A 23,295-nucleotide genomic window follows, 5' to 3' on the forward strand; every position below is an offset into this window, starting at 1 on the left:
TTAACGTGTGGGAAGAAGAAGGAAGGAGGGGGGCTTGCGCTTGCAGACGACCGGGGCAAACATCTACATAGGTGGGCAGATTGTGTGGGATGATCCCCGACGAAGCACAGCTCGGGTGGTGGTGTGGTGTGGTGTGGGCCCCCAGCCCGGCCCCCAGCCCGGGGCCGGTGTGGTGTGGTGTTGTTTTCGTCAACTAAAACTAAGACGAAAAATGTTCGTCGACTACCTTTTTTCACTGACAAAAACAAATGGAAACGAAATGAAAACTAAGCTACGATGACTAAAACTAAGACAAAATATACTGACAATTCCGTCGACAAATAAAAACTAGACTAAAATGTTAGGAAGGGACTAGTGGACAAGAGATCCAGTATATAAGTCATTTTACACTTGGTTGCATGCTGAAAATAGCTGATCTACAAGCTGACAACGCGTCGCAACGTGTAAAAACACTCATTACGACGGCATCAAGACCCGCCAAAATACATTTTAGTCGACTAAATCAACTGTAGATTTAGTTGACTAAAATCTTATGACATTTAGTCAACTAAAACTAGACTAACACTAAGTCATTCCAGGTGACTAAAATATGACTAAAACTAAATGAAGTTTCAGTCCAAAGACTATGACTAGACTAAAATAGAAATTTGCTGCCAAAAACAGCACTGCTTGGGGACAGCCAGGACTGCATGCAGCCCAGGTGGTGTGGTCCCGGGGCCCCCAGGAGGACAATGCCCTTGGGGACAGCCCAGGTGGTGTGGTCCCGGGGCCCCCAGGAGGACAATGCCCTTGGGGACAGCCCAGGTGGTGTGGTCCCGGGCCCCCAGGAGGAGGACAATGCCCTTGGGGACAGCCCAGGTGGTGTGGTCCCGGGGCCCCCAGGAGGAGGACAGCCCAGGTGGTGTGGTCCCGGGGCCCCCAGGAGGAGGACAATGCCCTTGGGGACAGCCCAGGTGGTGTGGTCCCGGGGCCCCCAGGAGGAGGACAATGCCCTTGGGGACAGCCCAGGTGGTGTGGTCCCGGGGCCCCCAGGAGGAGGACAATGCCTTTGGGGACAGCCCAGGTGGTGTGGTCCCGGGGCCCCCAGGAGGAGGACAATGCCCTTGGGGACAGCCCAGGTGGTGTGGTCCCGGGGCCCCCAGGAGGAGGACAATGCCCTTGGGGACAGCCCAGGTGGTGTGGTCCCGGGGCCCCCAGGAGGAGGACAATGCCTTTGGGGACAGCCCAGGTGGTGTGGTCCCGGGGCCCCCAGGAGGAGGACAATGCCCTTGGGGACAGCCCAGGTGGTGTGGTCCCGGGGCCCCCAGGAGGAGGACAATGCCCTTGGGGACAGCCCAGGTGGTGTGGTCCCGGGGCCCCCAGGAGGAGGACAATGCCCTTGGGGACAGCCCAGGTGGTGTGGTCCCGGGGCCCCCAGGAGGAGGACAATGCCCTTGGGGACAGCCCAGGTGGTGTGGTCCCGGGGCCCCCAGGAGGAGGACAATGCCCTTGGGGACAGCCCAGGTGGTGTGGTCCCGGGGCCCCCAGGAGGAGGACAATGCCCTTAAGGACAGCCCAGGTGGTGTGGTCCCGGGGCCCCCAGGAGGAGGACAATGCCCTTGGGGACAGCCCAGGTGGTGTGGTCCCGGGGCCCCCAGGAGGAGGACAATGCCCTTGGGGACAGCCCAGGTGGTGTGGTCCCGGGGCCCCCAGGAGGAGGACAATGCCCTTGGGGACAGCCCAGGTGGTGTGGTCCCGGGGCCCCCAGGAGGAGGACAATGCCCTTGGGGACAGCCCAGGCAGGCCAGGATGGATGGCTGCATTCACATCCATAAATTCAACTGCTTTCTAACTATCTCATTCATCATGCACATACATACAGGCTGGCTCCTCCACATCTAGAATATCCCCCACACACACACCCACCCACACACACACACACACACACACACACACACACACACACGAACACACACACACACCCTCCCACCCACCACCAACAACACCACCACCCACGCTCTCTCTCTCTCTCTTTCACACACACACACACACACACACACCCACACACACACCCACACACACACACACACACACACACACACACACACACTTCCTACCTCCCTGGTTTGCCCTAGTAAATAAGGCATGCACACACAGACAGAGATAGGGCAGTGTGTGTGTGTGTGTGTGTGTGTGTGTGTGTGTGTGTGTGTGGAAAGAAATACAGGAGATAAGTGCCTTTTCTTGGTATCTGTGAAATGACCATATGACAGCGTACAGTACAGCAGCGTACAGCAGCCCTCTATTTCACCTTGGAATGTGTGAGCAGCGTTCTTGTCAGCAGGGAGACATGTTAAAGCATCCACCACCTCATCCCTCTTCAACAGATAGCCTACATTTTCATATATTTTTCTCCCCGCAGCAGCTGCACTATAGGTGGTCAAATAAATGACATGTCTATCCTATCCTATCCTATAGCTGCACTATAGGTGGTCAAATAAATGACATGTCCATCCTATCCTATCCTATCCTATCCTATCCTATCCTATCCTGCCAGCCAAACACACACTCCCATCCGGGCAGCACCTGCTGCAACATGAAATGATAAATCTACGGGTCTTGATCAGCTGGTTATGAAATGTTGTGTCCTGCATTTTGATGTTGGGACATAAAAAGGCCTTTTGGATGTACTGGGATGTGTGGACGACGTGAGGCCATTGATTTATTATTGATTATATGTACTGGGATGTGTGGACGACGTGAGGGCATTGATTTATTATTGATTATATGTACAGGGATGTGTGGACGTCGTGATGGCATTGATTTATTATTGATTATATGTACTGGGATGTGTGGACGACGTGAGGGCATTGATTTATTATTGATTATATGTACTGGGATGTGTGGACGACGTGAGGGCATTGATGTATTATTGATTATATGTACTGGGATGTGTGGACGACGTGAGGGCATTGATTTATTATTGATTATATGTACAGGGATGTGTGGACGTCGTGAGGGCATTGATTTATTATTGATTATATGTACTGGGATGTGTGGACGACGTGAGGGCATTGATTTATTATTGATTATATGTACAGGGATGTGTGGACGTCGTGAGGGCATTGATTTATTATTGATTATATGTACAGGGATGTGTGGACGACGTGAGGGCATTGATTTATTATTGATTATATGTACAGGGATGTGTGGACGTCGTGATGGCATTGATTTATTATTGATTATATGTACTGGGATGTGTGGACGACGTGAGGGCATTGATTTATTATTGATTATATGTACAGGGATGTGTGGACGACGTGAGGGCATTGATTTATTATTGATTATATGTACTGGGATGTGTGGACGACGTGAGGGCATTGATTTATTATTGATTATATGTACAGGGATGTGTGGACGACGTGAGGGCATTGATTTATTATTGATTATATGTACTGGGATGTGTGGACGACGTGAGGGCATTGATTTATTATTGATTATATGTACAGGGATGTGTGGACGACGTGAGGGCATTGATTTATTATTGATTATATGTACAGGGATGTGTGGACGACGTGAGGGCATTGATTTATTTGAGCTCACTCTTTGCGCGCACTAACAGAGGAACTTTGTGTTTGCTACATGGCCTGCCTGTCACTTTGTAAAGGGATGCTGTGTTGTGTATTGTATATCCAGGTGTTATTTTGTGGAAAAGTGCATTATTGGCTATTTCCCCAATGGGGGTATGTGCTAATTTGCTTATTTCCATCTAAATAAGTAGTGAAGTGTGCCGCTTGGGATACTATTTACATTATGAAGAGAGGATACATAAAAAATATGATTTTTGAGCGATGGAAATAAGCGAATTAGCTCTTTGGTGGGGACATAACAACTACAAATAAAGGTAAGAAAGCCTTCTAGCATGGAAGTTTTTATTCATGGATTTTTGATTATTGTTTGGACCCAATGTTTTTTGTGTCAATAAAGTAAAAGTAACTAACTACTGTATTAAATATTTGGCTTGTAGGCTTTTCATTTCAGAACTACAACTGGACGCAGAACTACAACTGGACGCAGAACTACAACTGGACATGCCAGACGCAGAACTACAACTGGATGCAGAACTACAACTGGACGCACCGATGCAGAACTACAACTGGATGCAGAACTACAACTGGACGCACCGATGCAGAACTACAACTGGACGCACCGATGCAGAACTACAACTGGACGCACCGATGCAGAACTACAACTGGACGCACCGATGCAGAACTACAACTGGACGCACAGATGCAGAACTACAACTGGACGCAGAACTACAACTGGACGCACCGATGCAGATCTACAACTGGACGCACAGATGCAGAACTACAACTGGACGCACCGATGCAGAACTACAACTGGACGCACAGATGCAGAACTACAACTGGACGCACCGATGCAGAACTACAACTGGACGCAGAACTACAACTGGACGCACCGATGCAGAACTACAAATGGACGCACCGATGCAGAAGTCAAGTCTGCTCCGATTCCACTTTTCTTTTCTTTCACGTCGCCGACTGTCAAATGATTTATGGGGACAGACGGCCGTATGCAACGAAGGTGAACAACCTTTTCATTTTCTCATTGCAGACAGCATGCAGGGAAGTCTGACTGACCGCAGTGATCACTGAAAGGTCCTGGACTCTAATGAATGTACCGGGAAAAGTACTAAGTAAAAGTATCAATGCTGCAATATATAAATGATACTGTTACAAAAGTGTGTTTTTAGGTATTCAGACAGCCAGCAATGAGTACAACTCTCTGTGACACATCTAGGAGCCACAATCTGCATTCAAAGATTATCCTAGAAGGCATTGGTTGAAAAAGAAAATGACTGACCAATCATGAATTACAGGCATATCGACCAATGACAAAGCTTATAGCCATTGCTGGCTGTAATACAAAAAAAAAGTTATTAAAATTGACACATTGTTGCTTATTGTGTATAAGTTAGCTTATAACTTTAAAGTACTAAAAGTACTCATATTGCAGAATGTCCCTTTTCACAAGTCGATGTGGTTAATTATTAATGTACCTTTTCTAATCTACATAGTAATTAGTAACAAATAATTGTAGTGGAGTAAAAGTACAATATTTGGACCTGAGATGTAGCGGAGTAGAAGTAAAAGTATATCAAATATTCCAGTAAAGTAAAAAAAAGTTCACAATTGTACTTGGGTTAACCCTAACCCTAACCCAAAAGTACTTAATTAGAAGTACAGTACTTAACCCATTTTGCGCGGGAACCCATTTTGGTGTTATCATCATGTCGTGCTTTAGCTATTTAAAAATAGCAGACCTACAAGCTCGTAGGTGGCGCGCTACGAGCTTGTAGGTCTGCTATTTTTGAAAAATCGAAGAGCGACTGACATAGAAGACATTTTTTTCTCAGGTCAGAATGAAAACTGTCAGGATGTATAACGACATTTTTTGAATCTGATCTCAGGTCAGAATGGGTTAAGTAAATGTACTTAGTTACTTTCCACCACTGTGAGGCAGCTACTAACAATAGTCCACACTTAAAAAAAAGGCATTTTGAAGTTCTCTTCTCCTTATCTATGTTTCGGATTCTCTTTGTTTTCGTCGCCCATTTATTTCACAGTGACCTGCAAATTGATTCATGGTGGTTGGTGGAAGACAATGCAGAGAAAAAATAATACATTTCTCTCTTACTGTACAATTCACATTTCAAGCTACTATTTCATAATTAATTGTGTTATCTCTGAATCCATCATAATTAGTCTCGCAGTCAGCGAACCAAAAGGAGTTGAATAGAAGGGCCAGTTGTATTATGAGGACAACTGTATGACGGCGAAGACTGCGTTACACTACTGCCCTCAAGTGTCCACTGTGTGAACTACGCATTTTACAGAGGTCTTTTCTTCTTTTGTATACTGTTGAAATAGTTTTGTGGAAACAATGCTGCTATTTGTCCCAAAATAACAGCAATAGATTGGCTGATATTATTTGTATCAAAAAGCTTCATATCCTGTCTGTATAACAATATATATAACGAATAAATATGCAATGTGACAGCTCCGTTTCACTCAATGCTGTGTCCCAGCACTTGCTTTGGCACTACCAGTGTTGTTTTTGGCAGCAAATTTCTATTTTAGTTTTAGTCATAGTCTCCTGAATAGTTTTCACTTAGTCTTATTCACATTTTAGTCACCTGGAATGTATTAGTGTTAGTCTAGTTTTAGTCGACTAAATGTCATAAGATTTTAGTCGACTAAATCTACAGGTGATTTAGTCGACTAAAATCTATTTTTGCGGGCCTTGTTGCCGTCATAATGACTTATTTTACACTGAAAATAGCCGATCTACAAGCTCACAGCTTGTAGATCAGCTATTTTCAGCATGCAACCAAGTTTAAATGACTTATACTGGATCTGTTGTCCACTAGTCCCTTCCTAACATTTTAGTCTAGTTTTTATTTGTCAACGAAATTGTCAGTATATTTAGTCTTAGTTTTAGTCATCATAGCTTAGTTTTAATTTAGTTTCCATTTAGTTTTCTTCAGTGGAAATAGGTAGTCGACGAACATTTTTCGTCTTAGTTTTAGTCGACGAAAACAACACTGCAATAAAGCTCCCGAGTTTAACTAGTGTGGTCCCAAAAGTCTTACTGCATCACAGTGAAAATGGACATCAGGCTCAGCATTGCATGGATAAAATAGTCTTTTTCAAATGTCACACATTAAAAAAGGCACGTGATAAATATAGAATATCACAAAAAGGGAACCTTTTGAACGATTCTTAAGGACTCAAAGGAGGTCAGACTTTGCGTCAGTTAATCGTTGGTGGGGTTGTCGTCACTGTAAATACATAATTGTTGTTTCCATGTTGAAAGATGTTCACTTCGTAGTTTAGAAAGCTTTTACGCTTCACCTTTTTACAATTTATGAAAACGTCAGTTTTTTGTTTTGTTTTTAGAAGTTGAATTCTTGTCATGTTTTTGTCCATTCAAAACCAGGATAAAAAAAACTAGAATACTCATAAACACTATACATGTATGCATACATACATTGCAGCCATTATAGACTAAAGCAACAATAAACTCAGACATTAGGATAACCGTTAGTGCCCTGCCAGTTCAATCCTAAATTAAACTGATGTTAATCAGACCAGTGTGTGTCCAGTGGAAACCTCGTATGAATCTGATCTCAGGTCAGAATGGGTTAAGGATGTGATGTACAGCTGAGTGGCTCCCAGACATTTTCATGTCAAGGACCCCCAATTGAAAAGATATGGCATGGACGCCCCATAAGAGAAGATGTATTTATCCAGGGACCCCCATAAGAGAAGATGTATTTATCCAGGGACCCCCATAAGAGAAGATGTATTTATCCAGGGACCCCCGTAAGAGAAGATGTATTTATCCAGGGACCCCCATAAGAGAAGATTTATTTATCCAGGGACCCCCATAAGAGAAGATGTATTTATCCAGGGACCCCCCATAAGAGAAGATTTATTTATCCAGGGACCCCCATAAGAGAAGATGTATTTATCCAGGGACCCCCCATAAGAGAAGATTTATTTATCCAGGGACCCCCATAAGAGAAGATGTATTTATCCAGGGACCCCCATAAGAGAAGATTTATTTATCCAGGGACCCCCATAAGAGAAGATTTATTTATCCAGGGACCCCCCATAAGAGAAGATGTATTTATCCAGGGACCCCCATAAGAGAAGATTTATTTATCCAGGGACCCCCATAAGAGAAGATTTATTTATCCAGGGACCCCCATAAGAGAAGATTTATTTATCCAGGGACCCCCATAAGAGAAGGTTTTAAGAGCTCTAGCAGTGATTCTCCAACAGTTTAATTTCAAGGCCCGTCTGCAGTTTGACATGCATTAAGTCTACGGACACCTATTTAATGGTGTTTCTATCTCTGGGACCCCCCTATGTATATATTTTTTTATATATTTTTTTTTATCCCACGATTTTGTAACCCATTTTTTCACCTGTGTCAATCATCTAATGTGATCCTGGGCTCTACACACCCTCCACCAACCTAGTCCCCATATATGGGGGACAAGGGGAGACCAACCTAGTCCCCATATATGGAGGACAAGGGGAGACCAACCTAGTCCCCATATATGGGGGACAAGGGGAGACCAACGGACTTGAACTCATGCTTCCTTCATGCCTGAGTGTCCAAGTTGCTCCTTTACACCTGACAGGGGGGAGTTTCCCTGGTTGGACGTAGCGCGTGGAAGGAACGTTGGACAGGGGGAGGCAGTTTAGTGACCAGGATTACTGCATGTTTTTTGTGAGGGTACCTACCCTAGGGGACACGGGGAGAACATGTGAGGGTACCTACCCTAGGGGACACGGGTAGAATATGCAAACTCCACAAAGAAAGGCCCTTTCGCCAACCCCGCCTTCGGGTATGGGCACTGATGACGCGGAGGAGGAAACACGCCGCCAGCACCCACAGCGTCCCGAGCGGGAATCGAACCCAGGACCTTCTAGCTGTGAGGCGACAGCACTACCGACTGTGGCACCGTGCCCCTATGTATATTGTAAAATCAATGTTAATTTAACTCCGAGTGTACAAATGGACCCGTTAGGGTCCACTTGGTTCCATTTGTACAAATGCACACTGAGTTACAGACCCTTACCATTTGGTTCCAAGCCATCATTTAGCTGGGCAACACCTGGAAGTCCCTCAAGGACCCCTGGGGGGGTCCCCGGACGGACCCCACTCTGGGAACCAGATGAACAGTATAGTCATACGGCTGGTATAATGGTATTACATTCCCCAGGGCTTCAAAACGTAGCAGAAGCATATTAAGTTAAAGTGTTTTCCTTTACAAGGAGGTAACACTTCAGTGCTGTGAAGCCAATATGAGGGAGTGCAGACGGACTCTGTGCACTTAGCCTACATACAGTAAGTACAGTACTATGGATGGACAGTCTGTGAAACCTCCTCAAACAGTCCGATATGAACTGGTGGTTTCAATTTTCAATAAAGAGCTTTACCCCATTCTGACCTAAGATCAGATTCATACGAGGTTTCCACTGGACACACAATGGTCTGATTAAGACAACACACATGTACATATTCGACCTCAGAGGAGAAAGGTCATATCGGTTAGGAGGTTAAGCCATTTAGGCCAGATGTCGAAATTAAAAACAATTCTTCTAAATTCTGAAATACCCGTTTCTGTACATTGGTGCTCAATATTTCATGTCCAGGACACCCAAAAGTGATATGTAATTGGCTGCCGACAGCCATCTGAAAATATGTTCTTCCAGGTACCCCAGAAGCAAAGATTTGAGTAAAATATATATTGAAAATTTGCACCACATTTTCACGATTTTTCAAAAATAGCAGACTTACAAGCTCGTAGCACGCCACTCGGTGGCACGCTATGAGCTTGTAGATGCTATTTTTTAATAGCTAAATTATAACATGTTTTAAAGACCAAATGGGGTTCCTGCCCAAAATGGGACAGAAAGCCAGGCTTTTAACAAGTGTGTGACCGTGTACAGTACAGTACAGTACAGTAGCAAAGGCGTAGCTTTTTAATAGACTGGGGAAAGCCACTAGGATGCTTGCATGAAATCTGAGCACAAAGTGACATTGAGGGAGAACTTTGAGCCTCAAGTAAAAAAAAAAAACTCAGCATAATTATCGATTTAGTTCATAGAAGTCGAATTATTGTCTAATTCGGTCCATTCAAAACCAGGACAAAAAACTGAAAATACCCCAAAACGGTCATAACCACGCCTTGACCCGAGAAAAGATTCTACAAAATGTATAATGAGTTTTCTGACATACTTCACGTGATTATGTAATTGGCGACCGACCCCCATCTGAAAATATGTTGTTCCAGGGACCCATCAGAAGCAAAGATTTGAGTTAAAAAGGTTCACTCTGAGAGAATATACGTTCAAGGATTTGAGCCACATTCAAGATTTTTCAAAAATAGCATACCTACAAGCTCATAGTGCGGCACAGATGAGCTTGTAGATCTGCTATTTTTAAATAGCTACAGCATAACAATGCAAAAGACCAAAAGGGGTTCCCGGCCAGAATGAGTTAATGTACCGGTAACTGTACACAAGACGTAAAAAGTACAACCTTGAACCTGAATAATAATCATGTGCAAAATTTTAATTCAGCAATTTAGCATCACGTCAAAGTTATCTTGCAGCCATGCCTTAAAGAATCAGTGCTTGTTAATTGTGCCCAGCTCTCTCTAGTCTAGACGGTCACCAAAAACACATTTCCCATTCACAAAAACGCATGAGAAATGGCGATTAGGCTTTTAAGACGTAATGGGGCTTGAAGAGTGGTAATAATGCAGAGTAGCTGTGGGAGTGTTTCCTATAGCTTTTACCTCGCCGTGCACGAGAGATTCTATTCGGTAAAACATTTGTCAAATAAATGCCAAGTCTACCAGCAACAGTAAGTAAAGGCTGCTGCAAATTGTGGAACACACTATTTGGAAATCAAAAGGGCATTTTTCTTTAGACCGTGTGGTAAAGACACTTTAACCCATTTTTTTTTTTATGTTGAGGTTAGGCCTAAATTAGTTAAACCACTAAATGGAGGGGACAAAGGTAGCTTGCTCACACAGCCATCTCATCCATTCAATCATTACTGAAATAAGACAAGCAGACGATAACGGTTCCCCTGGTTTTTCATTTATTTTAACAGCTTTTTTTTAACACATTTTAGAAAAAGAATCCCAGGATCTTGCCTCCTGTGTGTTTCCTCCTGGCCTCTTCATGGTCCATGATGCCAGCGGAGGTGGTCAACACAATGTATCTGCAAAGAGATCACAGGGAAACAGGACCCGTTAGATCACAAAGAGATCACAGGGAAACGGGACCCGTTAGGACCCCCCAGGATCAAATTAAAACTAAATCCTATCCTATGTTTCTATATCAGTAGTTTATGAAAAGAGAAGGGAACCCGCCAGTGTTTTCGTCGACTAAAACTAAGACGAAAAATGTTCGTCGACTACCTTTTTCCACTGAAGAAAACTAAATGGAAACTAAATTAAAACTATGCTACGGTGACTAAAACTAAGACTAAATATACTGACAATTGTCAACAAATAAAAACTAGACTAAAATGTTAGGAAGGGACTAGTGGACAAGAGATCATTTTACACTTGGTTGCATGCTGAAAATAGCCGATCTACAAGCTCTACGAGCTTGTAGATCGGCTATTTTCGGCAAGTGTAAAAACACTCATTACGACGGCATCAAGACCCGCCAAAATACATTTTATTCGTCTAAATCAACTGTAGATTTAGTCGACAAAAATCCTATGACATTTAGTCGACTAAAACTAGACTAACGCAAAGACATTCCAGGTGACTAAAACTAAATGAAGTTTCAGTGTAAAGACCATGACTAAACTAAAATAGAAATTTGCTGCCAAAAACAACACGTTCTAAATCCTATCCTATGTTTCTATATCAGTGGTTTATGAAAAGAGAAGGGAACCGGCACACTCATATGCTCCAAATGATAAATGTATTGACGACGTTTGGAGCCAAGGCTCTTCATCTGGTCAAACCAGATGAACTATTTGATGTCAAGGACCCCCAAAACTCTGTAATTGGCCACCAACCCCATCTGAAAATGTGTTGTTCAAGGAGCTAAAAATGTGCTATGAAAGATTATATATATATATATTCAAAGATTTGCATTACTTTTACCATGTTTTTTCCTTCCAAAAGTAGCAAACCTACAAGCTCTGTGCCACGCTATGAGCTTGTAGATCTGCTATTTTCCAATAGCTAAAGTCTAAAAAAGAATGGTTAAAAAGCTACGGTGACAGATGCAGTCCAGGACTGGATAAATGAGTCATGGTCCACTTCCACATTTCCGTTGATCAAAGTCACATTATTCAGTGGACTCATGGACCACCAAAACCGCCCATCTAGAAACTCTACAATCTGTAGACTCATGGACCCCCAAAACAGCCCATCTAGAAACTCTACGATCCGTAGACTCATGGACGCCCAAAACCGCCCATCTAGAAACTCTACGATCCGTAGACTCATGGACCACCAAAACCGCCCATCTAGAAACTCTACAATCTGTAGACTCATGGACGCCCAAAACAGCCCATCTAGAACCTCTACAATCTGTAGACTCATGGACCCCCAAAACAGCCCATCTAGAACCTCTACAATCTGTAGACTCATGGACGCCCAAAACAGCCCATCTAGAACCTCTACAATCTGTAGACTCATGGACGCCCAAAACCGCCCATCTAGAACCTCTACAATCTGTAGACTCATGGACCCCCAAAACAGCCCATCTAGAACCTCTAGTCTACGATCTGCCGTTTTGGGTGCATGACATGAGGCGCAAACCAACCAGCATGAATTAGACTTTTAACACAAAGTGTAAAATGTTTTACCCAAATTAACCTTCAGAATATTCCCCTGCATGTCCTCTCATCTTCTTGCTGCAACATCCCATCGAGCTAAATTAACAATTCTGGCACGTGCCATTTTAATTAAAGTCGAAGTTCTCCGTCCTGTTAAAAACACTGCATTTTGTAATACCTCAATGCAGCGTACATGTCAACAAGCCAAGTGGACGCTGTAATGGAACAGTGGCTTGCTGCAAATATTTTACTTCACCGAGATATCGGGCTGTTTGTCACATACTTCATTTATAGCATACTAATGTTGGGCATGTACACTAAATTCCAATTAACCCATTCAGGACGGGAATGAATGCCACTCTACGAGCTTGTAGATCTGCTATTTTTTTTGAATAGTGGTGCAAATCTTTGAATATATATAGTCTATCAGAGCAAACATCTTTAGCTCAAATCTTTGCTTCCGGGTGGGGGGTCCCTGGAAAAACACATTTTCAGATGGGGGTCGGCTGCCCAATACAGATATTTTTGGGGCTCCAGGATTCACAACATTTTGTAGAACCTGGTCTAATGTGTAACACCCAACCAACGATACACGTTATGTTGCAAATACAAAGCTATGGAATTTACAACTGACCTTGTTGAAATGTAGAATGCAAAGCAATAGTTGTGTTCCGCCATTATAGACTCCAAAAAGAAACCTCAAAATTAGTATAGCCTTGCTTTGCAACCAGTTCAATCAAATGAAACCCTTGAGGCACAATAAAATGTGTTTTGTCCTGAAGGTATGTTAAAGATGTGATGGGATGAATGTACAGCAATGGGAACGTTTTCCTACTGCAGTCTCGATTTCATTCCTAGGTACCCAGAAAACAGAGTTTCTACACATCCCATATCAACTGAACGAGACCTACTAGCCCATTCTGACCTGAGATCAGATTCATACGAGGTTTCCACTGGACACATACTGGTCTGATGAACCCATTCTGACCTGAGATCAGATTCTAAAAATGTCAGTCGTTCTTCGATTTTTCAGAAATAGCAGACCTACAAGCTCGTAGCGCGCCACTCTGTGGCGTGCTATGAGCTTGTAGATCTGCTATTTTTCAATAGCTAAAGCATAACATGATGCTAACACCAAAATGGGTTCCCGTTCAGAATGGGCTAGACAGCGACGGCAGTAGAATCTTTTGAATAGCTAAAGTATAAAATAATGCTTAACCCATTCTGACCCGAGATCAGATTCTATAAATGTCTTCTACATCCTGACAGTTTTCTGACAAAGCTATGTTTCTATGTCAGTCGTTCTTGGATTTTTCAAAAAATAGCAGACCTACAAGCTCGTAGCGCCACACGCGCTATGAGCTTGTAGATCTGCTATTTTTCAATAGCTAAAGCACAACATAGTGCCAACACCAAAAGGGGATCCCGCCCAAAATGGGTTAACTGACCAGCCAGAGATTCAGCTTCCCTTGGGCCCATTTCAATATCAATGAAAATGGTTCAAACATCACGATTACATAATCATCTTCCATTGAAGCCAGCCAGCCAGGTAAACAAACACAATGCCACCCCAGTGACCCCCACAATGTTACGGTGGCGTCTCACCCAAACTGTCTTGAGGGCAACAGGTTGTTCTGCCACTTCTCCAGGTCTTTCAGCTGGAGGTCAAAGCGTGGGCTGATCACCCCACACTGGGAACGCACAAAAACACATTATACTGGATTACACACATGTTTAAAAAATAAAAACTGAGTTTTAAGTTTAGCCGTGGAAAAGAAACCGTAGCTGGCATATAAGTGCATATTCCAGTCATCCTGTTAAATTGAATCACACTCTCGTCGGCTAATTTATATGATATGTGAATGTCTGCATGAACGGGTGAATGTAACTCACTCCCAAGTGCCCACCAGATTGGCATAACCTTTACTAGGGCACTGTTGCAAAGCTATCCCCAAAAGTGCACTTTCATCACCACGTAACAATGAACATAAAGCTACATTTGCAAAGCCTAGCTAAAACAACTATCAACACGGATTTTCTTAAATTCTTTTTAACTTCTTAGAATGCTTTGAAACCACGCTGACAATAATCACACAATGTCCGTCCGTACCTTGTTAAGCCTGCCAGTGAGATTGACCACAATTTTCCCGGCTCGGTGGTCGTCGATGATCTCGAACTCTCCAATGTATCCTAGTTGGAAGAGACGAAACAAACGCTCAGAAAGCTGAAAGACGACATTCAGTGACAGCCGGCAGATTACCACTGACCGGGGTTCACCGCCATGCCCGTGTGTGGTGGACATTTGTTAACCCATTCTGACCCGAGATCAGATTCTAAAAATGTCTTCTACATCCCGACAGTTTTCCATTCTGACCCGAGATCATATTCTAAAAATGTCTTCTACATCGTGACAGTTTTCCATTCTGGAAAGGAGCGCACTTGTTGCCGAAAGGTTGCCGGTTCGATTCCCCGGACAGGCTTGAAAAATCTGGGTTGGGTAAGTGATTGGTTCACATCACTCACCCAACAGCGCTGAAGTGCCCTTGAGCAATAAGGCACTGAACCTCCCCCAACTGCACCAGTGGAGCTGCTTAGTGGCCGACAGTACCTCAGACTGAGGTTGTACTGGTCAGCTCCAAAGGTATGTGCAGGGCGTTGCTGAACATTGTTTGACCCGTAAGGTCCATTTGTACACTTCAGAGTTGAGCAAATAGGACCACTGCACTGGCATTAGTAGATCTAAATACATACTGCGACGAAAACCTGCAGACTTTGACATTCAATAACCGGGGGTCTTATGTTTAAAATAAGAACATTATGATTTACTGTAAATAAAATAAAAGTAACAAAATTGCCACAGGTAAGGTGTTTCAAGCATTGTTATACTTTAGCTACTGGAAAAATAGCAGATCTACAAGCTCAACACCTGCCATTTCCTCCAAATCTTTGAATATATATTCTTTCAGAGCGAACGTTTTTTAACTCAAATCTTGACATAGAAACATAGGGTTTTTCTTAAAACTGTCGTGATTTAGAAGACATTTTGCAGAATCGACCTCAGGTCTAAATAAATGGCCTAAAAGCCTCGGGGGTCCATAACAAAGTTTTACCGTGCTTCACCAAAAGGAACCCCTTTTGGTGTTAGCGTTATGTCATGCTTTAGCTATTGAAAAATAGCAGATCTACAAGCTCATAGCGCGCCACCGAGTGGCGCGCTACGAGCTTGTAGGTCTGCTATTTTTTTGAAGAATCGTGAAAAGTGACATGAAAGTGTTTGAGAACGACTGACATAGAAAAACATAGCCTTTTTCAAGAAAACGGTCAGGATTTAAGAAGACATTTTGCAGAATCGTTCCCAGGTCAAAAAAACGAGTCTTACCGTGCTTCATCATGACGGTCAGGAAACGCACGATGACCTTAGAACACGGCCTGATGAGGACCTGGCGTTTCCCACGTTTCTCTGCATTGTTGATGCTTTTGAGAGCGTCGGCGAGAACGTTCATGCGCACCATGATTGATGCCTGTGTGGACACAAAGATAAAAAGACATTCAGAGTGAGGGGTGCAGTACTTAGTTTAGACAGTATTTGGTTTAGAGTAGTCATTGGGTTAGACCAGTCATTAGTCCTACAACTACAACCTATTGATCCATTTGATTTTTGCACACTCAAGAGTTTAAATTGTTAAACATCTGGAATTTCTTAATTTACAATAAGTATACAACTTACTAGACCATAGAATAATTATTTTGATCAACGTTTGCCTGTTTTCTCTCCTAATGGTAACAACGTCAATGAATACACCATGGAATTATGGACACAATCACATCCAAGCATAACTAAATATTTCTCTTTTTTTGTAGTCTGAGGCTAAAATATCAAATGGTGATCGTGGCTCAAATGCATTATAATAATTATAATGGACATTGATGTGAAATAAGGTTGAAAACCAAACCACTGACATAGCATGACCAAATTGCAGATGCTCGTACATTCTAAAAAGGTTCTCTTGTTGATAGCATGTTGTTGGTTGTTCAGATAAGATGCTAAAGGTTTAATGTTTACCTAGTTAGCATGCAGCATAAAGAAAAATTAAAAAAGACAAAATGAGCTTTGGTTCTGTATTAAAACGAGGCGATACATTCGACACCAAAACATAACGTTAACCCATTCTGAACAGGAACCCATTTTGGTGTTAGCATCATGTTATGCTTTAGCTATTGAGAAATAGCAGATCTACAAGCTCATAGCGCGCGCTACGAGCTTGTAGGTCTGCTATTTTTTTTTTAACTGTCAGGATTTAAGACATTTTTTTAGAATCTGATCTGAGGTCAGAATGGGTTTAAGACACAGCAGAGCAAAGCATGGTCATTTTGATCATTAAGAAAGGCAGTCTATGTTTCTGCGTGGCTTGATGAATTGAACAAGGTGGACCCTGTTGTAAACAAGTGTAATGCTTAATTGGGTCGTCCACTCACAGTTAAGTCTTTTGTATTGAGTGTGTGCTAAAAATGTACTATAAATTCTACAAACTGTTAATACATATTTCAATCAATCAGAGCAAGCATGGTCATTTGATCAGAAAGAAAGGCTAGTCTAAGTTTCTGCCTGGCTAAACGGCTAAAGCTACATCGTTAGCATTCAGCCAGTCAGTCAAGACGAGAATATCACCACTATAAACAGAACATTCAGCACAAAAAAATGCACTTTAAACTAAAACTCCTGTACCGAAATAATAAATGTAAAGAAGCGTTTTATGCTTTAGCGTGGGGAGAAGCGTGGTTGACACAGTGAGCGGAGCCCCGACGGTAGCTATATGAACGCCCCAGAGAGAGACGACCGGAGGCCGGGGGGGAGATGAAGAGCAAGCTTTGCAGCCCAAAATATGTATATAATATTTGCGTGAGCACGGCAATAACGACCCAGGCGCCTTACTGTACAGCCGGGCTTTGATTTGAGACCATAAACGGAGCCGTAGACACACCGATGACTTAGATATGGAACAGATTAGACCACGAAGGTCCAGAAAACAGGACCTTACCGGGTCTGCAATATGGCGGAAAGAGGAAGTGGAAGGACCTCGCGCGGTGCAATATGGGAGAAAAAAAAACGAGCATACAAGAGTCGTCACAAGGCTGGGATTTGTAGTTCATTCGTGCCAAGCAGTGTTGTTTTTGGCAGCAAATTTGTCGACGAAATTGTCCATATATTTAGTCTTAGTTTTAGTCATCGTAGCTTAGTTTTCATTTAGTTGTCTCCACCAGGCCGAAGGCATGTGGGGAGAGTATGTTTTGCACTCCGTCCGTCCGTTTGTGTGTTTGTGTGTCCGTCCGTCCGTGTGTCCGTGAACAGCTAATCTCGGCCACCGTTAACCCGGTCGATGCCAAATTTTGCACACACACTCCCTGGATGCCAACGATGAACCTCTGCCCCAAACTTTCCAGAACGGCCTGTTATAGCGCCACCAGGAGGCCGCTTTGTGCAAAACAACCCGGTCGATGCCAAATTTTGCACACACACTCCCTGGATGCCAACGATGAACCTCTGCCCCAAACTTTCCAGAACGGCCTGTTATAGCGCCACCAGGAGGCCGCTTTGTGCAAAACAAGTTTTTGCACAGTACACCTACAGATTTTGTCCAAACATCACGCAAATTGGTACACAGTCTCTCTAGAGCCATTCAACGAAACGGGTCTTTCAGATTTATCAGACTCCATCCTGATTGGTTAAGATTGGCTTCCAAAGTTCACAGGAGTGCTCACTTTCAAACAAAATGCTGCAAATCATGAACACATCGCGTGATTTCCGTGAAATTGTGCACCCACATTCCCACTAGGCCGAGGACGAAATGCCACATGAACAATTTCGACTCAGCCTCAAGGTGGCGCTATAACTGGCCGAAAAGTGTTTTTACCTCTAACTGCACGGATCTGTGGATAACCTGGTGGAGACCTGTGCCCGGAAGGGCACTTTTTCTAGTTTCCATTTGTTTTTGTCAGTGAAAAAAGGTAGTCGACGAACATTTTTCATCTTAGTTTTAGTTGACGAAAACCACACTGCCTGGGACCCCCAATACATATTGTAAATTCAAAACTTAATTTAACTCTGAGTGTGTCCAATGGTTCCATTTGTACACTCTCAGGCCCCTTTTCCACCGGTTGGTTCCCAGTGGGAACCGGTTCAGTTATTTTTGGTTCTTAGTCCATGAGCCAGAGCTCCAAAATTGAAACGTTAATTATGAATTGAGTAGGCAAAACCATTACCTATATTAGATTGTTATCACCATTAAACTTCCCCAACTGAGTACTTACATGAAGACAATGATTTATTGTATTACAAATTTTTACATTTTTAAATATGCAAATGAGGCATTATGTAGGAAAATATGCAAAATAATCGAAAATATGAAAAAGCTGCCTACTACTGTGGAAGGGTTATCATGTATTCATTTACTTGTATTGATCCTATAAACAATTTAATATAGGGTATAGTTTGCCCACCAATGTTGGAGCTCTGGCTCATGGACTAAAAAACAAAAAGAACTGAACCGGTTCCCATTGGGAACAAACCGGTGGAAAAGGGGTCTCAGAGTTACAGACCCATAAGGGTCCATTTGGTTCCAAACTATAATTTAGCTGGGGACCCCCTGGAACTCCCTCAAGGACCCCTGGGGGTCCCAGGACCCCACTTTGGGAACCACTGGACTAAACTACAAAACGTGATGAGTTGTGAGATTGTGGATCTGCTATATTTGAAAGTTATGTTGGGCTAATAATGGCATGCATGCCAAAACACATAAAAATATAGCCGGACAAGTACATCTTCTCGTTGTAACATTTATTATGCCATTAAAAATGTATTAATTTCAAACGATAATAAATGTAATCCAATGTTTTATTGCAATCGTCAACATGTGCAACAACTCAAACTCACGAGAGAAAGTACAGTTCACAGTACGTCTCACAGCATTGCACTGGTTATATACACTATATATTTTTTATTGCATGACATTTAAATGTTGGCAAAGACCAAGACCTCAAATACATATATTTTCTATATTGTGTCATTGCAAATCGTCACATAATAGTAATGTTAATATATAATATTAATATTAATTTAAAACAAAGACAGACACACACACACACACACAGCTGAGCAGTGATAACTGCAGCGTTAAAGAAAAACAAAAGTAAGTCAGTTATCAAAATAATCAACTTTGCCTTGACTTACATGCCCATCACACACACACACACACACACACACACACACACACACACACACACACACACACACACACACACACACACACACACACACACACTCTAAATATTTTGAGACAGTAACAATATTTCTTTTTTAAATAATCGCCATAATTGTCAATCATTTCCATGTTAAAAATGTCAATACATTTTCCAAAACTTCAACAATAGTGGCAGTTCTACAAGCGACAATAGTAGCAGTTCTACAAGCGAGCTTGATGAAAATTGAGCTCAAAAAGGTTTTGAGCTTGTAGATCGGCTAATTCCACTGTTATTGCTATAAGCAATAATATATGTCAACATTTTAATTACTCCCCCCCCCCCCAGACAGCCAGCAATGAGTAAAACTATCTCAAAATGTAGTATCTGTGACACATCTAGGGGCCACAATCTGCAGCATGAATACCAAAAAAAATAAAATAAAAGCTCATTTAACATTTTGACATAAAATCTTATGACATTTAGTCGACTAAAACTAGACTGACACTAAAACATTCCAGGTGACTAAAATGTGACTAAAACTAAATGAAAACTATTCAAAAGACTATGACTAAAACTAAAATAAAAAATTGCTGCCCAAAACAACACTGCTCTGAAGCTGAACGTCCGTGAAGAGGACGATGAAATGTGTGTGCTTGCTGAACAACAAGTACAGTATGGTTGATATCTGTTAATATCTACAAGAAGAGGTGGAAAAAAACTTCAATCAGGTACAGCCAGCCAGCCAGGCGGCAACACTTCACATTATGAAACCAACCAGAGCTCTATCCCCTACGTGTCCACCAGAGGGCGCCAGGAGTCAAACCATTCAGACCCAGATCTAGTCACCAGTCCTGTCTGTCCTCTAAAGTAAGAGTGGCATTGAAAGGACAATCAATGGAATGCTGAACGGCAATAAAATAATAATCAGTAACCAAAGATTTTCTGTATCACTTCCCACGGTTACATTAAAACTTTCCAACATGTAGTTATTCTCTTTGCTATAAAAGCCTTTGTGCGCGGCTATATATATATATCTCTTCACACTTAATCAGACCCAGTGTGTTGTCCAGTGGAAACCTCGTATGAATCTGATCTCAGGTCAGAACGGGTTAACCAGTTAATCGAAAATATGAAAAAGCTGCCTACTACTGTGGAAGGGTTATCATGTATTCATTTACTTGTATTGATCCTATAAACAATTTAATATAGGGTATAGTTTGCCCACCAATGTTGGAGCTCTGGCTCATGGACTAAAAAACAAAAAGAACTGAACCGGTTCCCATTGGGAACAAACCGGTGGAAAAGGGGTCTCAGAGTTACAGACCCATAAGGGTCCATTTGGTTCCAAACTATAATTTAGCTGGGGACCCCCTGGAACTCCCTCAAGGACCCCTGGGGGTCCCAGGACCCCACTTTGGGAACCACTGGACTAAACTACAAAACGTGATGAGTTGTGAGATTGTGGATCTGCTATATTTGAAAGTTATGTTGGGCTAATAATGGCATGCATGCCAAAACACATAAAAATATAGCCGGACAAGTACATCTTCTCGTTGTAACATTTATTATGCCATTAAAAATGTATTAATTTCAAACGATAATAAATGTAATCCAATGTTTTATTGCAATCGTCAACATGTGCAACAACTCAAACTCACGAGAGAAAGTACAGTTCACAGTACGTCTCACAGCATTGCACTGGTTATATACACTATATATTTTTTATTGCATGACATTTAAATGTTGGCAAAGACCAAGACCTCAAATACATATATTTTCTATATTGTGTCATTGCAAATCGTCACATAATAGTAATGTTAATATATAATATTAATATTAATTTAAAACAAAGACAGACACACACACACACACACAGCTGAGCAGTGATAACTGCAGCGTTAAAGAAAAACAAAAGTAAGTCAGTTATCAAAATAATCAACTTTGCCTTGACTTACATGCCCATCACACACACACACACACACACACACACACACACACACACACACACACACACACACACACACACACACACACACACACACACACACACACACACACACACACTCTAAATATTTTGAGACAGTAACAATATTTCTTTTTTAAATAATCGCCATAATTGTCAATCATTTCCATGTTAAAAATGTCAATACATTTTCCAAAACTTCAACAATAGTGGCAGTTCTACAAGCGACAATAGTTGCAGTTCTACAAGCGAGCTTGATGAAAATTGAGCTCAAAAAGGTTTTGAGCTTGTAGATCGGCTAATTCCACTGTTATTGCTATAAGCAATAATATGTCAACATTTTAATTACTCCCCCCCCCCCCCAGACAGCCAGCAATGAGTAAAACTATCTCAAAATGTAGTATCTGTGACACATCTAGGGGCCACAATCTGCAGCATGAATACCAAAAAAAATAAAATAAAAGCTCATTTAACATTTTGACATAAAATCTTATGACATTTAGTCGACTAAAACTAGACTGACACTAAAACATTCCAGGTGACTAAAATGTGACTAAAACTAAATGAAAACTATTCAAAAGACTATGACTAAAACTAAAATAAAAAATTGCTGCCCAAAACAACACTGCTCTGAAGCTGAACGTCCGTGAAGAGGACGATGAAATGTGTGTGCTTGCTGAACAACAAGTACAGTATGGTTGATATCTGTTAATATCTACAAGAAGAGGTGGAAAAAAACTTCAATCAGGTACAGCCAGCCAGCCAGGCGGCAACACTTCACATTATGAAACCAACCAGAGCTCTATCCCCTACGTGTCCACCAGAGGGCGCCAGGAGTCAAACCATTCAGACCCAGATCTAGTCACCAGTCCTGTCTGTCCTCTAAAGTAAGAGTGGCATTGAAAGGACAATCAATGGAATGCTGAACGGCAATAAAATAATAATCAGTAACCAAAGATTTTCTGTATCACTTCCCACGGTTACATTAAAACTTTCCAACATGTAGTTATTCTCTTTGCTATAAAAGCCTTTGTGCGCGGCTATATATATATATCTCTTCACACTTAATCAGACCCAGTGTGTTGTCCAGTGGAAACCTCGTATGAATCTGATCTCAGGTCAGAACGGGTTAACCAGTACCACCGCTGCTGCTGCTGCTGAGGACAGCGCTGCCGCTGGCGTCTCTGTGGGGGTCCAGGCCCAGCCTCTGGAGGTCCACGCCCATGGCCACCAGCATCTGGAGCAGGGTGAGCTCCCGCCGCGTGGCCGCGTGGAGCAGCGCGGGGCAGGTGGGGTTGCAGTGGGGCGACAGGCAGGTGTCCAGCAGGTGGAAGGGGCAGCCCTTGATTAATTAAAATTAATTAATCAAAAAAAAAACACAGATAAAACATCACAGGTCCTCTCAAAGTTTGGGTGACTGGCTCCCCGGCTACTATTTAATCAATCAATAATAGGATCCATTTTGGTAGCCAAAGCTAGAAGTTTTTCCTAGTCAAACTGCGATCACTGGGTTGTCTTTTCTTAGATAGCACTTTACGTAGACTTAGATATCATTTTATACAGACTCATAGCATGTTATGTAGACTTAGATATCATTTTATACAGACTCATAGCATGTTACGTAGACGGCACTAGAATCACATTTTATGTAGTCATACTGTCATAGCACTTTATAGTATAGTATGTATAGTGTTTATGTATAG

At 42.4% G+C, this 23,295-nt stretch overlaps 2 protein-coding genes across 5 annotated transcripts in view; both read right to left on the bottom strand.

Annotated features, from left to right (window-relative positions):
• rps15a (ribosomal protein S15a) overlaps positions 1-17,462 on the bottom strand; it is a 619,775-nt gene extending 602,313 nt beyond the window's left edge. Inside the window, exons 1-6 of one of the 3 annotated variants that reach the window (XM_083765681.1) lie at positions 17,430-17,462; positions 15,770-15,911; positions 14,501-14,580; positions 13,996-14,081; positions 10,697-10,809; positions 3,565-3,577 (exon numbers count right to left, since the gene is read on the bottom strand). In XM_083765681.1, coding sequence (XP_083621807.1) covers positions 10,716-10,809; positions 13,996-14,081; positions 14,501-14,580; positions 15,770-15,902 — 393 coding nt within the window. In that variant the 5' untranslated portion in view covers positions 15,903-15,911; positions 17,430-17,462 and the 3' untranslated portion in view covers positions 3,565-3,577; positions 10,697-10,715. Of the gene's footprint in view, positions 1-3,564; positions 3,578-10,665; positions 10,810-13,995; positions 14,082-14,500; positions 14,581-15,769; positions 15,912-17,429 lie in introns of those variants that run through there. The other 2 variants (XM_083765680.1, XM_083765679.1) reach the window with 2 other exon arrangements.
• A 1,827-nt stretch (positions 17,463-19,289) lies between these two features.
• LOC310859262 (carboxylesterase notum2-like) overlaps positions 19,290-23,295 on the bottom strand; it is a 33,835-nt gene continuing 29,829 nt past the window's right edge. The window contains exons 14-15 of one of the 2 annotated variants that reach the window (XR_014569280.1): positions 21,484-22,934; positions 19,290-19,539 (exon numbers count right to left, since the gene is read on the bottom strand). Coding sequence is in view for 1 of the 2 variants with exons in the window: in XM_083765676.1 (XP_083621802.1) it covers positions 22,722-22,934 (213 nt within the window). In the remaining variant the exon portion in view is untranslated. Of the gene's footprint in view, positions 19,540-21,255; positions 22,935-23,295 lie in introns of those variants that run through there. The other variant, XM_083765676.1, reaches the window with a different exon arrangement.

Source organism: Protomyctophum parallelum, assembly GCF_964188405.1.
Source record: "Protomyctophum parallelum genome assembly, chromosome: 5".
Lineage (NCBI taxonomy): Eukaryota > Metazoa > Chordata > Actinopteri > Myctophiformes > Myctophidae > Protomyctophum > Protomyctophum parallelum.